At 56.9% G+C, this 13,154-nt stretch overlaps 1 protein-coding gene across 4 annotated transcripts in view; it reads left to right on the top strand.

Moving 5' to 3' along the window:
- The window catches only part of WHRN (whirlin), a 95,223-nt gene extending 83,751 nt beyond the window's left edge, over positions 1-11,472 (top strand). For 2 of the 4 annotated variants that reach the window (XM_042964655.1, XM_042964652.1), the window contains 5 exons: positions 4,965-5,036; positions 6,278-6,815; positions 8,850-9,028; positions 9,562-9,684; positions 9,934-11,472. In XM_042964655.1, the coding sequence (XP_042820589.1) occupies positions 4,965-5,036; positions 6,278-6,815; positions 8,850-9,028; positions 9,562-9,684; positions 9,934-10,116 (1,095 nt within the window). In that variant the 3' untranslated portion in view covers positions 10,117-11,472. Of the gene's footprint in view, positions 1-4,964; positions 5,037-6,277; positions 6,816-8,846; positions 9,029-9,561; positions 9,685-9,933 lie in introns of all 4 variants that reach the window. The other 2 variants (XM_042964654.1, XM_042964651.1) reach the window with 1 other exon arrangement.
- Positions 11,473-13,154: the final 1,682 nt, after the last annotated feature.

Genomic DNA, 13,154 nt, shown 5'->3' with positions numbered 1-13,154 from the left:
CAGGAGCACAACGATCCTGTCTCTGCCAGCATGGCCGTCCCCCCAGGTTCCCACTCCATGTTCCTTTCGGACCCCCCAGTCCTGTCCCCTTCACTCCAGGGAGGCTGGCCCTACCCAGCTCATGTCACTGTCAGGCCCCCTCCGACAACCCGACCTTCCTGGGCTGATCGCAGCCCCAGCTCTGGCTGGCACCATGCCTTGCTTTTCTCTGTCCTTCCTTGCTCTCCCCTTCTCCCTCCTGCCTTCCTTCTCTTCCTTCTCCCTTACTCCTCTCTCTGCTTTTCCTTTCTCTGTCCCTCCCACCGGCCTCCTATGGAAATCTTGGCCCCCATAAGTGACCTTCCAGGAAGTTTTGTGACTCAGAGTCTCAGTTTCCCCATATCCAGAGGCCTCTGGTGCATTTAGGGGCAGAGCTGGGGGAGCCCGTTGTCCTGACATCAGCGTAAAGAAGCAAGAAGAACAAAGAGCTGAAAATAGCACCTTTACGTAAGAGCCCTCCTGTCCTAATGAAGGGATGTAGGGGAGAGATAGCAGGGCGTTGGGCAGGAGCAGGGGGAAGGGAGGGGAGAGCCTCGTTTTGCTGAGGTGATACCTGGGCCAGGAAGCGGTAGCACTTCCAGAACTGTGAGTCCACCTGGCAGAGGTCAGCACAGGTGATTGCCTTCCACCGTCTCACTTTATTTTGGCCCCACAGTCCCCTCCAACCAGACGCCTGGACTATACGGGCCCTCACCGTGTTCTTTCCTCTGAGAGGAAGGCAATTTTTCTGAGCTGCCACTGATTTGAGGAGGAAGGAGCCGGGGGGAGCAACGACAGCAGGTCCTGAGGGCATCCTGGGTCCTATGGCAAGCAGGCTGAATAACAGAGTCAGACCTTGCAGATGGCTCAGCTTCCGCCTCTCGCTTGCTGTGTGACCTTGGGCAGGTGGCCTTCCCTCTCTGAACCTCAGTGACCTCAGCTGGAGACTCAGGACTGATTGAGCCCTGAGTCTAAACATTCAGCTGGTCTCTGGCCTCTGCAGGAGGAAGGGGGCCCCAAGCTGCTGGCAGGGTGGGGGTGGGGCCGGCGAGGCGGCCAGGACACAAGCCGGCTCCTGCGTGAGCGCTGACCTTGATCCTCCTCTCGAAGTCTGTTCCTCGAGCGTTTCTGCTGACGCATCCCCGGGGTTCTTAGCCTGCTGTCTGCAGCTATTTCAGATGCACAAGGAACATGGCTCGGGGACTCGGGGCTCCTGAGCGTCTGGATCTGGCAGATGGAGTCTGGCAGGGCCCGGCTCTGACCCGTCTGCTCTTTGCTCCACTAAAGGCCTTGCTCCCAGGGCTGGATGTTTGTCCCCACTCCACCGTCACCCTCCCGACTTTCCATGCCTGCCTTCAGTATTGGCTCCGGGCTGCTATTAACAGCAAGGAATGGGCTGAGGCCAGGGGCCGGTGATGGCTATATGGCTTTGTTTCACAGAGGGTCGCTCCTAGGGTCCTCTGGTTCCTGTGATATCAGGGCCCTACCCAATTCTGGGGAAGTGTTGCATGGGCTCTGGGGCCACCCCTACCCGGGTTAGAAACCTGATCTGCTGTAGCATGGCCGTGTGGTCTTGGACAGGTCACTTCCCTCCCTGAGCTTAAGTGTAAATGATGTGAGCCAGGGACAGTCCCAGTGCCTGTCTCCCATGAGAATCCAATGAGATGATCCCATGAGAATCCAGTGAGATCGAGTAAGTAAAATGCTCAGCAGAGGGCCTGGCGCGTGGTCGTCCCCAGTTTGTGGATCAATCTCTGATACCTTTCTGAGAGACGGTCACACCCGCTCTGCGATGCATGGCAAAGGCATGCTTGTGTTGTCAGGGCTCCGGACGCTTCCTGTCTCCCTCCCAGTGGCCCAGGTACGACCGCCGGCCCCATCAGTGATCCTGAGCGAAAACGTGTGGGCACCTACTGTGTGCATGGCCCTCTCCTGGGTGTTAGGAACACAGTGACCTGCTCATCGTGTATCCCCCATGAGCCAAAACTGCTTGTTGGCCAGATGAGTGCTCAAAACTCCAAAGATGCCAGAACAGGACAGAATCCCGTGCCTCTGGTCCTACCAAGGACTGTCATTTGAGCCCCCGGGCTGCCCGCAGGTTGAATCTGGAGACAGCTGGCAGTGGCTGCATTTGAGAATGGCAGAGGTCCCTCTTGCCTTTGCCGTAGACACCTCCCAGGCCTCTGACCCCTCTCGGGGAAGTCATCGCACACGACCAGCCCTGCCTCGCCGCTCACCTTAACCCTGGGCAGTTGGTGGTGCCCAGCTGTACTATTTCTGGGGAGCGCCGGACTCATTCCGGTTAGGTTGCTGGGGTGGGTTTGCCAGGTCCCAGGCTTCTGATATAACAGTAGCCCGCCCTCCTATATTGTGCCAGGCCGTGTTTGGAGCATTTTTTAGTGCTAATGCGTCAGCCCCATGAGAGCGGGACTGCTGTTAACCCATTCTGCAGATGAGGAAACCGGCACGGAGCATCAGTGATTTGCCCTCCGTCACTTGGCTGTGAGTGGTAGAGCTGGATGTGACATCAGAGAAGCCACAAGTGGTGTCACTTAATCAGTGAGTGCCAGAGCAGCCCCATCACTGCCCTCCCCCACCAAGGATCCCCCACTCTCTGCGTCGCTGAGGCTGCCAGCGGCATGCAGGGGGCGGCGGTGGAGACCGGAGGCTGAAGTCTGCATGTGAGCCTCAGCTTTGTTGGTAAAACGGGGCAGATGTCCCAGCCTGACATTGCCCCCAGAGGCATCACGGGACCAGATGAGGAGCCCTGGGTGTGAAAGGCTCCAAGCCAGGAGAGCCAAGTGTCTTACTGGTGGGTTCCCGTGACTGGTCTTCGTGCCCTTTGGGCTTCGTCCCAGGCCCTTTGCCTGCCCAGGATGTTCAAGGCTCCAGGAGCATCATTCGAGATGGGGATCAGTGCAGAGTGACCTGAGAGCCTGAGCCCCAGGGAGCGTGGCATCCGTGGGCCCCTTCCATCCCAACCCGCTGCCTTCACCGTTACTGTTCCCTGCGATGATCTAGAGTCGTTGCCCTGCTTAATTCTCTGCCTGCTGGGGCCTCCTCCATGACAGCCAGAGTGATCCATTCATTCATTCATTCACCCATCGATTCATTCATTTGCCTAGTAAATATTTGTCAAGCAGCAACTATCCTAAACACTGAGGGTAGAGTAGGGACCAGGTAGTCTTACCGTTGAGGAGTTCTCATGCTAATGGGAGAGACAAACAATAAGGTGGTGATAAATCTTACACAGAAAAATGCAGTGCGGTCAGGGGTTAGAGGTGCTGTGGGGGATGGGGAGGGGTGCTGTTTCAGACAGGGCTGGTCCAGGAAGGCCTTGCTGAGGTCAGAGCTGAATGAAGTGACGGAGTGAGTCAGGAGTGCTGTGGGAGCAAGGGAGAGCAGTGAATGCAAAGGCCCTGAGGCAGGAACCATCCCTTCCTGTTGAAGTAGCAAGAAAGGGCCCACTCATTGGGCACAGTGATTGCAGACTTTGGAATTTTCTCCAGGGAAAACGGAAAGACCCTGGAGGGTTCTGAGCAATGCGTTATCTGACTTACATTTCCAGGTTTACATCCTGCTGCTGGGTGAAGAATGGTGCTCAGCGTAAAGCAGAAAAATAAAGCAGGGCAGGGGATGGGGGGCTGTGATTTTAGGTGGGGTTGCGAAGATAGCCTTCTTCGAGGAGGTGATAATTTGGGGAAGATCTTGAAGGAGGTAAGAAGAAGGCATGCCTTGTGGATAGCTGAGGGGACCAGGCAGAGGGAACAGCCAGTGTGAAGGCCCTGACATGCCCACATTGTTCTCGTGTGGCTGGAGAGGAAGTGAGCAAAGGGAACCTTCATAGAAGACAAACTTGACCACATCTCCATGGCAACCCACTGCCCTCAGCCTCAAGTCCCAGCAGCTCCATGCTTGAGTCTCGTGGAACTGCTCGAAAATTCTCAAAGCTCCTCCCTGCTTTATGCACGCCCTTCCCTCTGAAACACCATCATTCCCTTCTTTGCCCAGCTCAAGACCCACAAGACTCAGCTTTAAGCCATGCTCCCTACTCCAGGAAGCCTTCCTTGATAACCCCACCCCAGCCGCTTCTATGCCTGTATCTCCTAGCTCTGTGCACAGTCTCCTCCTTGCTTGTCTGTGTCCATCCCACTGGCTCCAGGCTACAGAAGGCAGGGGTGGGGTCTCGCCTCCTCTGTGGCCCCAGGCCCTCACCAGTGGAGCATTGAGACTGCTCAGTGTTGAGGGCTACACTTGAGACATGAGCCAGCTGCTGGTTGTGGAGGCTCTGTTGCCATCCTGGGTTCTGTGGGGTGGAGGAATGGCTCCCCTGAGGCCTCAGGAGCTACTTTTGACAGGGGCACTGCTCAGCCTCCCAGGGACCACCTAGAGATGGCCTCAGCAGCTCAGCGCCACTTGACAGAGCTTGAGGCTTCTTCCAGGGAGTTAGCAAAGGAAGCAGAAAACGGGCGTTTTTGCAAAATAAGGTCTATGTAAACTTTAACCGCCTGCCTCACAATAGAAGCCACTAAATTAAAAGAGAGACTTGCCCACCCACCTCTCCTGTGCGTCCCGCCATTTTCACACCTTCCTGGGATTCTGTCCACGAGCACCTTCAGGCTTCGGAAGCTCTGAGTATGAGGGCCCGGAGCCCGGGGCCCAGCTTTGGGAATTCCCCGGCCAGGCCAGAGCCACCCCACAGCATCTCCAGATAGTTCAGGGGAGGCCCGGAGAAGCTTCAAAGAAAAATTTATTTTAAGATGACCAGCAGGAAAACGGACATTAATTTTAATGTGTAAATTCTACAAGAGTGAGGCCTGTTGGGACACGCATAAACCACAGGAAGGTGTCCCGGGGCCCAGCACGGATTTTGGTATCTCGGAGGACAAACTGCTTTTTTCCTCTCGGTTTATATTTGCTCACATTGCTCTCTTCTCCATTTCTAGAACACTCTGGACCTGGAGGAAACTGGTGAGGCTGTCCAGGGCAATATGAACACCCTCCCAGATGTTTCCCTGGTAAGGCCCTCTCTGGTTCCCGCAGTGAGGTTTTGCCCTTCCTGGTCTGCCTGAGGCCCTGGGGACTGGCTTCTTGGTGAGAGCCAGAGGCCCTCAGACCCAGCCCCAGGCCCGTGCACAAGGGCATCACTCAGGCTTCTCCAGCAGCGCCCAGGACTGGGGTGGGTGTCAGGCTGTTTGCTTGCTGAGTTGGTGTTACTTTTGATACGTTGTCTGAACGTGATCATAACAAGTACTGAAATGTGGAGTGTGTGAACTCCCTGAAGAGGCCACATGACCACCCTGGAAATGGAAGTTAAATGTGGCCTCGGCTGTGTCCACGTCAGCAGCCCCGGCAGCATCACTGTGCAGTTCTGACCCGGATAACTTCTGAACAGCCTGGACTCTGGAGCCAGACTGCCTGGGTTCAAATCCCACCTGTGCCACTGACTGTGTGACTTTGGGCAGGTTTCTTAACCTCTCTGTGCCTCGGTTTTCCCCTCTGTAAAATGGGGATAATAATTGTGTCCCTACCCCACAAGTTTGTGGCGAGAGGTACATTAGTTCATTTAAGTAAAGCATTTGGGACACACTGCTGTCCGAGCTTTGCAAGTGTTGTATGTTGGCATAGGCAGAGGGAAATAGCAATGGCCGTACCCATAGCTGCCACTTCCCGTGCACCTGCTGTGTGGCAGGCACCTGCTAGCACATTACACACATGGTCCCTCACGTCCCCTCACCTCTGCCGGGTAGACCCAGGTTTCCCCATTGCCCGGAGATGCACTTAGAGAGGTGCTGTGACTTGCCCAGGACCACACGGCCCCCGAACCCATGTGACTGTCACCTTCTATCCATTCTCTCTCACTCCAGTCCTGCACATCTCCTGTCTCTAGTGGCCATGATAACCTTCTAACAAGAAAAGCCAAAGGAATGCTTTTTTTTTGTCGTTTGTTTTGCCCTTCTCTCCATCCACCTCTAATTAAGTCTTGTTCCCTGTGATAAGTCCTGGCTGACGCCAAGAACTTCAGTTCCCAAAGGTAACGGTGCCATTCCCCAGAGACGCCCGCCAAGTTCCCGATGCTTATCAGCTGCTGAGATGGGGGGAGAAGTTTTCCACTCGGGTGTTGCATTATTCAGAGCCGTGTGGCCAAGAGCCTAGAGAGCAGGACGGAATTCCAGCCGGGGCCCGGCCTGCTCGGGGCTCCTGTCTACCAGCCACAATGGGCTCTGACTCCTTCTACTCCTGTTGGGTCTTTTGGCAGGATGATGTCAAAGCCACCTCCGAGGGGCTGCCTGTCTACAAGCCGCCGCCTCCCCCACCCCCTCTGGCCCAAGGCCACAGCCGCCCGCCTGAGCAGCAGAGGAAGCCAGGGAAGGAGGGCCTCCAGCCACCTTCCTCGGCATCTTCCCACTCAGGCATCGTCTTCTCGGCCCCTCGGAACCACAGCCCGCCAGCGGGCACTGCCCCTGCCCCGGGGGCCTCCTCAGCACAAGACTCGCCCTCCTCCCCCATCTATGCCTCGGTCTCCCCTGCCAACCCTGGCTCCAAGAGGCCGCTGGACGCCCGCCTGGCCCTGGTCAACCAGCACCCCATCGGCCCCTTCCCGCGAGTCCAGTCACCGCCGTACCTGAAGAGCCCCCCCGCGGAGGCCACGCTGGCAGGGGGCTGTCTCCCGCCACCCTCCCCCTCCGGCCGGCCAGACGTGACGGGCACGAACCAGCACTTTGTCATGGTGGAGGTGCACCGGCCGGACAGCGAGCCGGACGTGAACGAAGTGAGGGCGCTGCCCCAGACGCGCAGTGAGTACCGGCCGACCCCGGGTGGGCTGGGCTCGGGGTGCCCGCCCCGGGGTCGTGGGGGCACCCAGGCCCCTCCAGGTTGATCTGCCCATCGACGCGGAAAGGGGCAGCATGTGCTCGCCCAGGGTGCTCTAGCCCGGGCGGTCCCCCCCTCGTGCCCTGTGCAGGGCCAGGGTGTCCCGAGCCTGTGTTGACACGACTGTGAGCCCTAGGTCTGCCGCTTGGAACCGTATGACCGCGGGCAAGCCATGGGATGGCAGTTCGGTGACAGCCCCGCCAGGTCGCTGGGAGGGTTGGGCTCCTCCTCCAGCAGCTCCAGACCTGGTCACCCAACGATCTCTGACTCTCTCCCCAGTGAGACTGGACTCCTTGAGGCCAGGGGCAGCCTCTGTGATCTCAGTGCCCAGGGCCTGGAACAGGGTGTTGAAATTACGGTGTCTGGACCCCCAGAGGTCTCCACACCCGGGGCTGCAGGGTCAGAGTGCAGGCTGGACCTTCCAGACACCTGGGGCCGGGCTGCAGCCCCTGAGTTTCCAGGGGTGCCCAACTCAGCGGGTGGAGGGCAGTGGAAAGCCAGCTTTTCACTCCCAGAGAGCCTGGAACCTCCGGGTGTTCTAGATCTCCTTCTCCATAGCAAGTTGGGTGCATTTTGCTGGATTCTGCTGCCATCTTGTGGCTCAAGTGATATATAGACCCCGCTGCGGCCAGGGAAGGGGGCAGGCCAGGTCAGGGGGGTGTTTGTGAACTGAGTGCCTCCTATATGCCAAGCAGTGGGCAGACTGGGGTGCTGAGTACAGTGTCCCTGGGCTCAGGAGCTTGGTGAGGGAAGGCAGGATGTGGTGAGCGAAACCTGAGGTATCATCTGGCACTGAGCCCAGCACAGCCTGATAAAAGCGGTCAGTTGCGCCGTACTTCCCTGTGTGCCCGATGTGGTTCTAGGGGCCTTGTCTCTATTAGCAACTCATCTAACCCTCCCAGCCGCCCTGGAGGCTGGTGCTATTATCCCCATTTTACAGATGAAAAAACTGAGGCACAGAAAGTAACTGTGGAACAGACAAGTGTAGCACAAGTCTGTTCTCTTGTCGGTTTCACCCTACACATCATATCCATTCAGTTTTATGATAACGCCATTAGATGGGTGTCATTGCTCCTGTGTTGAAACAAAAACATGAAGGCTCAGAGAAGCTGTGTAGCTCGCCCTGGGTTGCACAGCTGGTCAGAGGGGATTCAGACCTGACCTGCCAGACACTGGAGTGTCTCAAACTAGGGGCCAGGCCATTACACATGCAACGAAGCAGCTTGGGTTGACTGGTGAATGAGGGTTTGTGCTCACCACTCAGCTTGGGGTTGTGGAGGCTACAGACCAGGCATGGCAAACCTTCTAATTTTTTTTAAGTGTATTTATTTATTTTGAGAGAGAGAGAGAGAGAGAGCACAAGTTGGGGAGGGCCAGAGAGAGAGGGAGAGAGAGAGAATCTCAAGCAGGCTCCACACCACCAGTGCAGAGCCCGATGCCCAGGGCTCAAACTCACAAACCACAAGATCGTGACCTGAACCAAAGTCAGATGCTTAACCAGCTGAGCCACCCAGGTGCCCAGACCTCCCACTTTTTAATTGAGAGGGTGGAAATTTAATTTTTATATGAACTATCTTAATTTGAATGTGTTGGTTCATCGTTAAAATTCGACAGCACTGTGCAAGTTAAAACAAATAAATAACCCACATTTGTGGACTGGGTTTGCCTCCTGGCCTCTGTTTTAATCATTATTCCATGGGCTGAGAACTGGGTGGTCAGAGAAGAAATTCTGGCAGACTTGGGGCCAGACCCAGCTGGAAGGGCAGGTCTCAGTGGTAGAAAGGTGTCTGGAAGTCTCTCTTCCCTCCAGCCCTGTGATCCCTTCATTCCTCCCTAGTCCGTGCCTGGAGAATCCCCACAGCCTTTCAGCCTGCGGCTCCATCACCTCCTCCAGGAAGCCCTCCCTGACCCCAGCTGTATTAAACCACCTCTCTCCTCCTCTTCCCCACTCTCAGCAGCCTCCACACTGTCCCAGCTCTCGGACAGTGGGCAGACCCTGAGCGAGGACAGTGGCGTGGATGCTGGTGAGGCAGAGGCCAGCGCCCCGGGCCGAGGCAGACAGATGGCATCTACCAAGAGCAGGAGTAGCAAGGAGCCGCCTCGGAACGAGAGGACCACAGAGGGGGCCACCAAACCGGTGAGCGAGGAGGAGGGGATGCAGACGACTGGTGGGGGGAAGGTGGGGAGCAGGAGGTCCCCAGCCAGGTTTCAGCTTGACAAGTGCCCACGGGGAGGAGGTGAGCCCCCATCACTGGAGGGTTGTGGGTACCTGGAAAGACCACGGTATCAGGAGTCTGGCGGCCCAAGTTAGGCCCTGCCTTCGCCACTGACAGTGACAAGCCAGGTACCGAAAGTTGGTCTTGAGGGTCGTTAAGCTCAGTTCTGAGATGGCGCACTGGCTGAAGCAGTCAGGCCTGGGTCCAAGTCCTAGAGCCACCACCCAGCAGCTCCGGCCGCTTAGCCTCCTGAGCCTCAGGGGGTCTTGAAGCAGTCAGAGATCTGGGAACACCGGGTTCTTAGCTTAGTGCTAGCATACTGGCAGCTTCCAGCACGGGTCTGGAGTCTGAGCCCTTTTGACCCAGGGGACATGTCATGGCCAGTCCAGCCCCCCCCCAGCCAGGCCTCCACCGAGAAGGCCTCAGTCACTGGTCTCCTTGTCCGCACCCGCAGCCCGGACTCCTGGAGCCCACATCTACCCTGATCCGCGTGAAGAAAAGCGCAGCCACCCTGGGCATCGCCATCGAGGGCGGTGCCAACACCCGCCAGCCCCTGCCTAGGATTGTCACAATTCAGGTATGTCTCCGCGGGCCCCACTTGATCATCTGTCCCCACCCCCGAAGGCCCCTTTCTCAGCCTCTCAGAGTTCTGCCACCCCGGCAGATCCAGCCCTCTGCCCTCACTGAGCCTCAGTTTTCCTAATCAGGGCAGCGGACTCCCAGATGATAGCCTGCTTGGTGGTGTTGGGCCTGACCCGGTGGGTGTCGGAGCCCGGCCAGCCCTCGAGCGCCTCGCGTGCCCCTGCCCTGTGTCTTGCCCCTGCAGCGAGGCGGTTCAGCCCACAACTGTGGGCAGCTCAAGGTGGGCCATGTGATCCTGGAGGTGAACGGGCTGACGCTTCGGGGCAAGGAACATCGAGAGGCTGCGCGCATCATCGCCGAGGCCTTCAAGACCAAGGAGCGGGACTACATCGACTTTCTGGTCACCGAGTTCAATGTGATGCTCTAGGGGCTGAGGCCCGACGGCCTCCCACTGCTGCCCAGTCCCTGGCCCCAGTCCCTCCTCCCTCCTGGCACTAGTAAGCTCCATGAGGGCCGGGGCTGTGTGGCCAGGTAGCAGGAAGACACCCCCCCCCACTCTTTCCCGGCCCGCTGGCCCAGAACCAGGAGAAGAAAGCCCGGTGAGGCAAACAGAAGGTCGGGCCAGGATCTGGTGCCGTGCCCGGTATACACAGTAGATGCCCGGCATGAGCGTGGGTTCGGGAAGGAGAGGAAGTCCACCTGAGGCTGCCAGGACCTGTTACTCTGGGTTGGATAAGGGGCACTGTGCCCCCTTCCCCGCCAGCTAGCACCTGGCCCATCCTCAGATGTCCGAGCCTTTATCTGGAGTGAGGCCACGTGAGGATTCACAGACACAGCCCCCAGCCAGGGGGGCATCTCACAGGACCTTTAGTGCCACAAATAAGCGTCAAGCAACCCCCCCATTCCACACCCCCTTTCTTCCTGGCCCCTTATCCACCCCCATGGTATTTATTATTTATTTCCCCTCTCCTCACCCCTGGGGGCCTCAAGCCCCCAGCTTCCCACCGCACCCCCAGCCTACCCCAGAGGCCTTGCAGGTGACCAGCAATGTGAGCGTATTTATATACAGAGCTTATGACTTTAATTTTTCAATAAAGAAATCTGAACAAGGTTAGGGTCCGGCGTGCTGTGTGGCCTGCCTTTGTGGCTGGGGTTCTAATGGACAGATGGAGGACAGATGGAGACACCCAGAACAAGACCCCGCCAGCCTCTCCCTCTGCCCCCCACGGCTCAATGTGGGACACACGTGGGGGTGCAGGGGCATCTGAGCCACACCCACATCTTGGAGCACGTTACCTAAAGGCTGTTCACAGAAATACCTTTAAATTAAAATGCACAGGTATGTTATGGGGCAGAATGCACAATGTGCATGGATGCTTTAACACACAGAGAGGGGCCTGTCTCAGGGCGGGTGCCAGAAGCCAACTCTGTGATGAGGATTTATATGCAAGTGATTCGTTAAGGAAAGGCTGCCACGGCAGACCAGTAAGGGAGTGGACAAGTCAGGAGGGGGAAAAGGAGAAAGCTGAGCAGGGTGGGATTTGAGGTGAAGCTGGGAGGGTGGCTGCAGCGTGATCCCACAGGGGATTCTAGAGTAGAAGGTGGGCCCAGAACTGTCCCCACTCAGGGCAAGGTGACAGGGCCTTCATGCTGTCAGTCTTTGCACAAGGTCTGGGGAGGGGAAGGGTTAGAGGCAGTAAATTCCCGACCACAATCCCATTCTTTACCTGTACAGGCCACGCTGTTCCAGGAGCCAAGGGCAGGGCCAGGGTTGGGGGGTGGGGGTGGGGTGTGGGGGTGTTAGAACCAAAAACACTTGCTGAAGGGCAGGGAAGGGAGGGGGGCATAAAATGGTCTGCTATACCCCCGGGGCCCATTTCCTTCAACCCCAGGGTTTCTCTGGGATAAGAAGAGTTTGAGAAATCCTGCTTTGCCCAGCTCTGTGTCCAGAGGTCAGCTAGAGATGGGTTAGGGGCAGTTGAGTCCACAGACCTGCACCAGATCTTGCTTTCATCTGCCCCCATCACCTCCCCAGCTCAAGGAGACCACCTGAGGCCAGAGGCCTGGATTCCACTTGACCTCTGAGGCAGCCAGTATCCCTGAAGCCCCAGCCCCTCCTGGGGGACTCTTTAGGCCCCTCCCCAGTCCTAATAACCCTGCAGGGAATAACTCCCACCTGGCTGTCAGGCCCCAGCTCTCCAGGCATTGGATGCAAAATCCTGCCTGGTCATAGGTAAGTGATCTCACCTTTCTAGGCCCAAATTCCCCATCTGGAAAATGGGTGTGGCAGGCTGAATAATGGCCCCAAAGATATCCAGGTTCCTGGAACGTGTGAACATTACCTTACATGGCAAAGGGACTTGGCATATGGGGTTCAGGCATTTAGATGGGGATGTTATGCTGGATTTTCTGGGCGGGGCCCAATCTAATCCCAAAGGTCCTTGAAAGAGGGAGGCAGAGGGGGACGTGACACGGAGGAGGGAACAGTGCTGTGCTGAGGGCAGCAGAGATCGTGATGTGCTCTGGAGATGGAGGGAGGGACCACCAGCCAGGAATACAGGTGGCCACTAAACACTGGAAAAATCAGGGAAAGAGATTCTCCCCTCAGAGCAGGCAGAAGGAAACCAACTCCTTGACATCAGCCCCTTGAGACTGACCATGGACTTCTAACCTCTCTTTGTAAGAGAACAAATTAGGGCTGCCTTAAGCCATGAACTGGTGACAATTCGTTACAACAACTACAGGAAACAAACGCAGTGGGGATACTGCAACTTGCCCGTGATGGAGGTTGGGATGCTGTGTGTGGGCCCCTGAACCAGGCTCAGGGTCAGCCCCAGGGTGATGACTGCAATCCGGATGATGCTCATGGCAAACAAAGGGTCCTCCGGCCTTAGGAATGCCACAACTTTTGCAGTCTCTAGTCCTCGTGCATCTTGTTCTGAACCTTGTGCATCCGTCTATCACCAGCCCATGGTGAATTTCAGGCCAGTCACTGACCACCTCCGGTGCCTCGAACCGGCTATCTCTCCGCTCGGTCCAACTCCAGGAGACAAGAGGGCGCCTGGCAGCTGCTGCCCACTGCCCCAAGTTTGTACTCTGAAAAAGTAGGACAAGAATAAATTTCTGGAACTGTTGTTTCTAGAATTTTTCGGCCCAACTCCAGGGCTGTGGCCCATTGGGCGTTAGGGTCCCCCTCCCAATGGAATTTTAAACAAACTTAAACTCCTTTGCCAGTGGGCTTAGAAAGGTCAAGTTTCTTGCCCAAAGTTATATAGCTAGTGAGTGGTAGAGGCCAAATTCGGATCCATGGCTGCCTGAAGTCCACATCATAAAGCAAAGACAAGCATGTGTCCTGCTGTCTTCTGAAGGGACCCCAAACCATGGGCGAAGGTGGCTTTGAATAATGGAGGAGGGAGGGGTCAGAGGTCTACCCTGGCCACAGGTACCTGTGGCCCTCACATGTTT

The sequence above is a fragment of the Panthera tigris genome, chromosome D4, assembly GCF_018350195.1.
Source record: "Panthera tigris isolate Pti1 chromosome D4, P.tigris_Pti1_mat1.1, whole genome shotgun sequence".
Lineage (NCBI taxonomy): Eukaryota > Metazoa > Chordata > Mammalia > Carnivora > Felidae > Panthera > Panthera tigris.
This window is presented reverse-complemented; position numbering and strand designations above follow the sequence as displayed.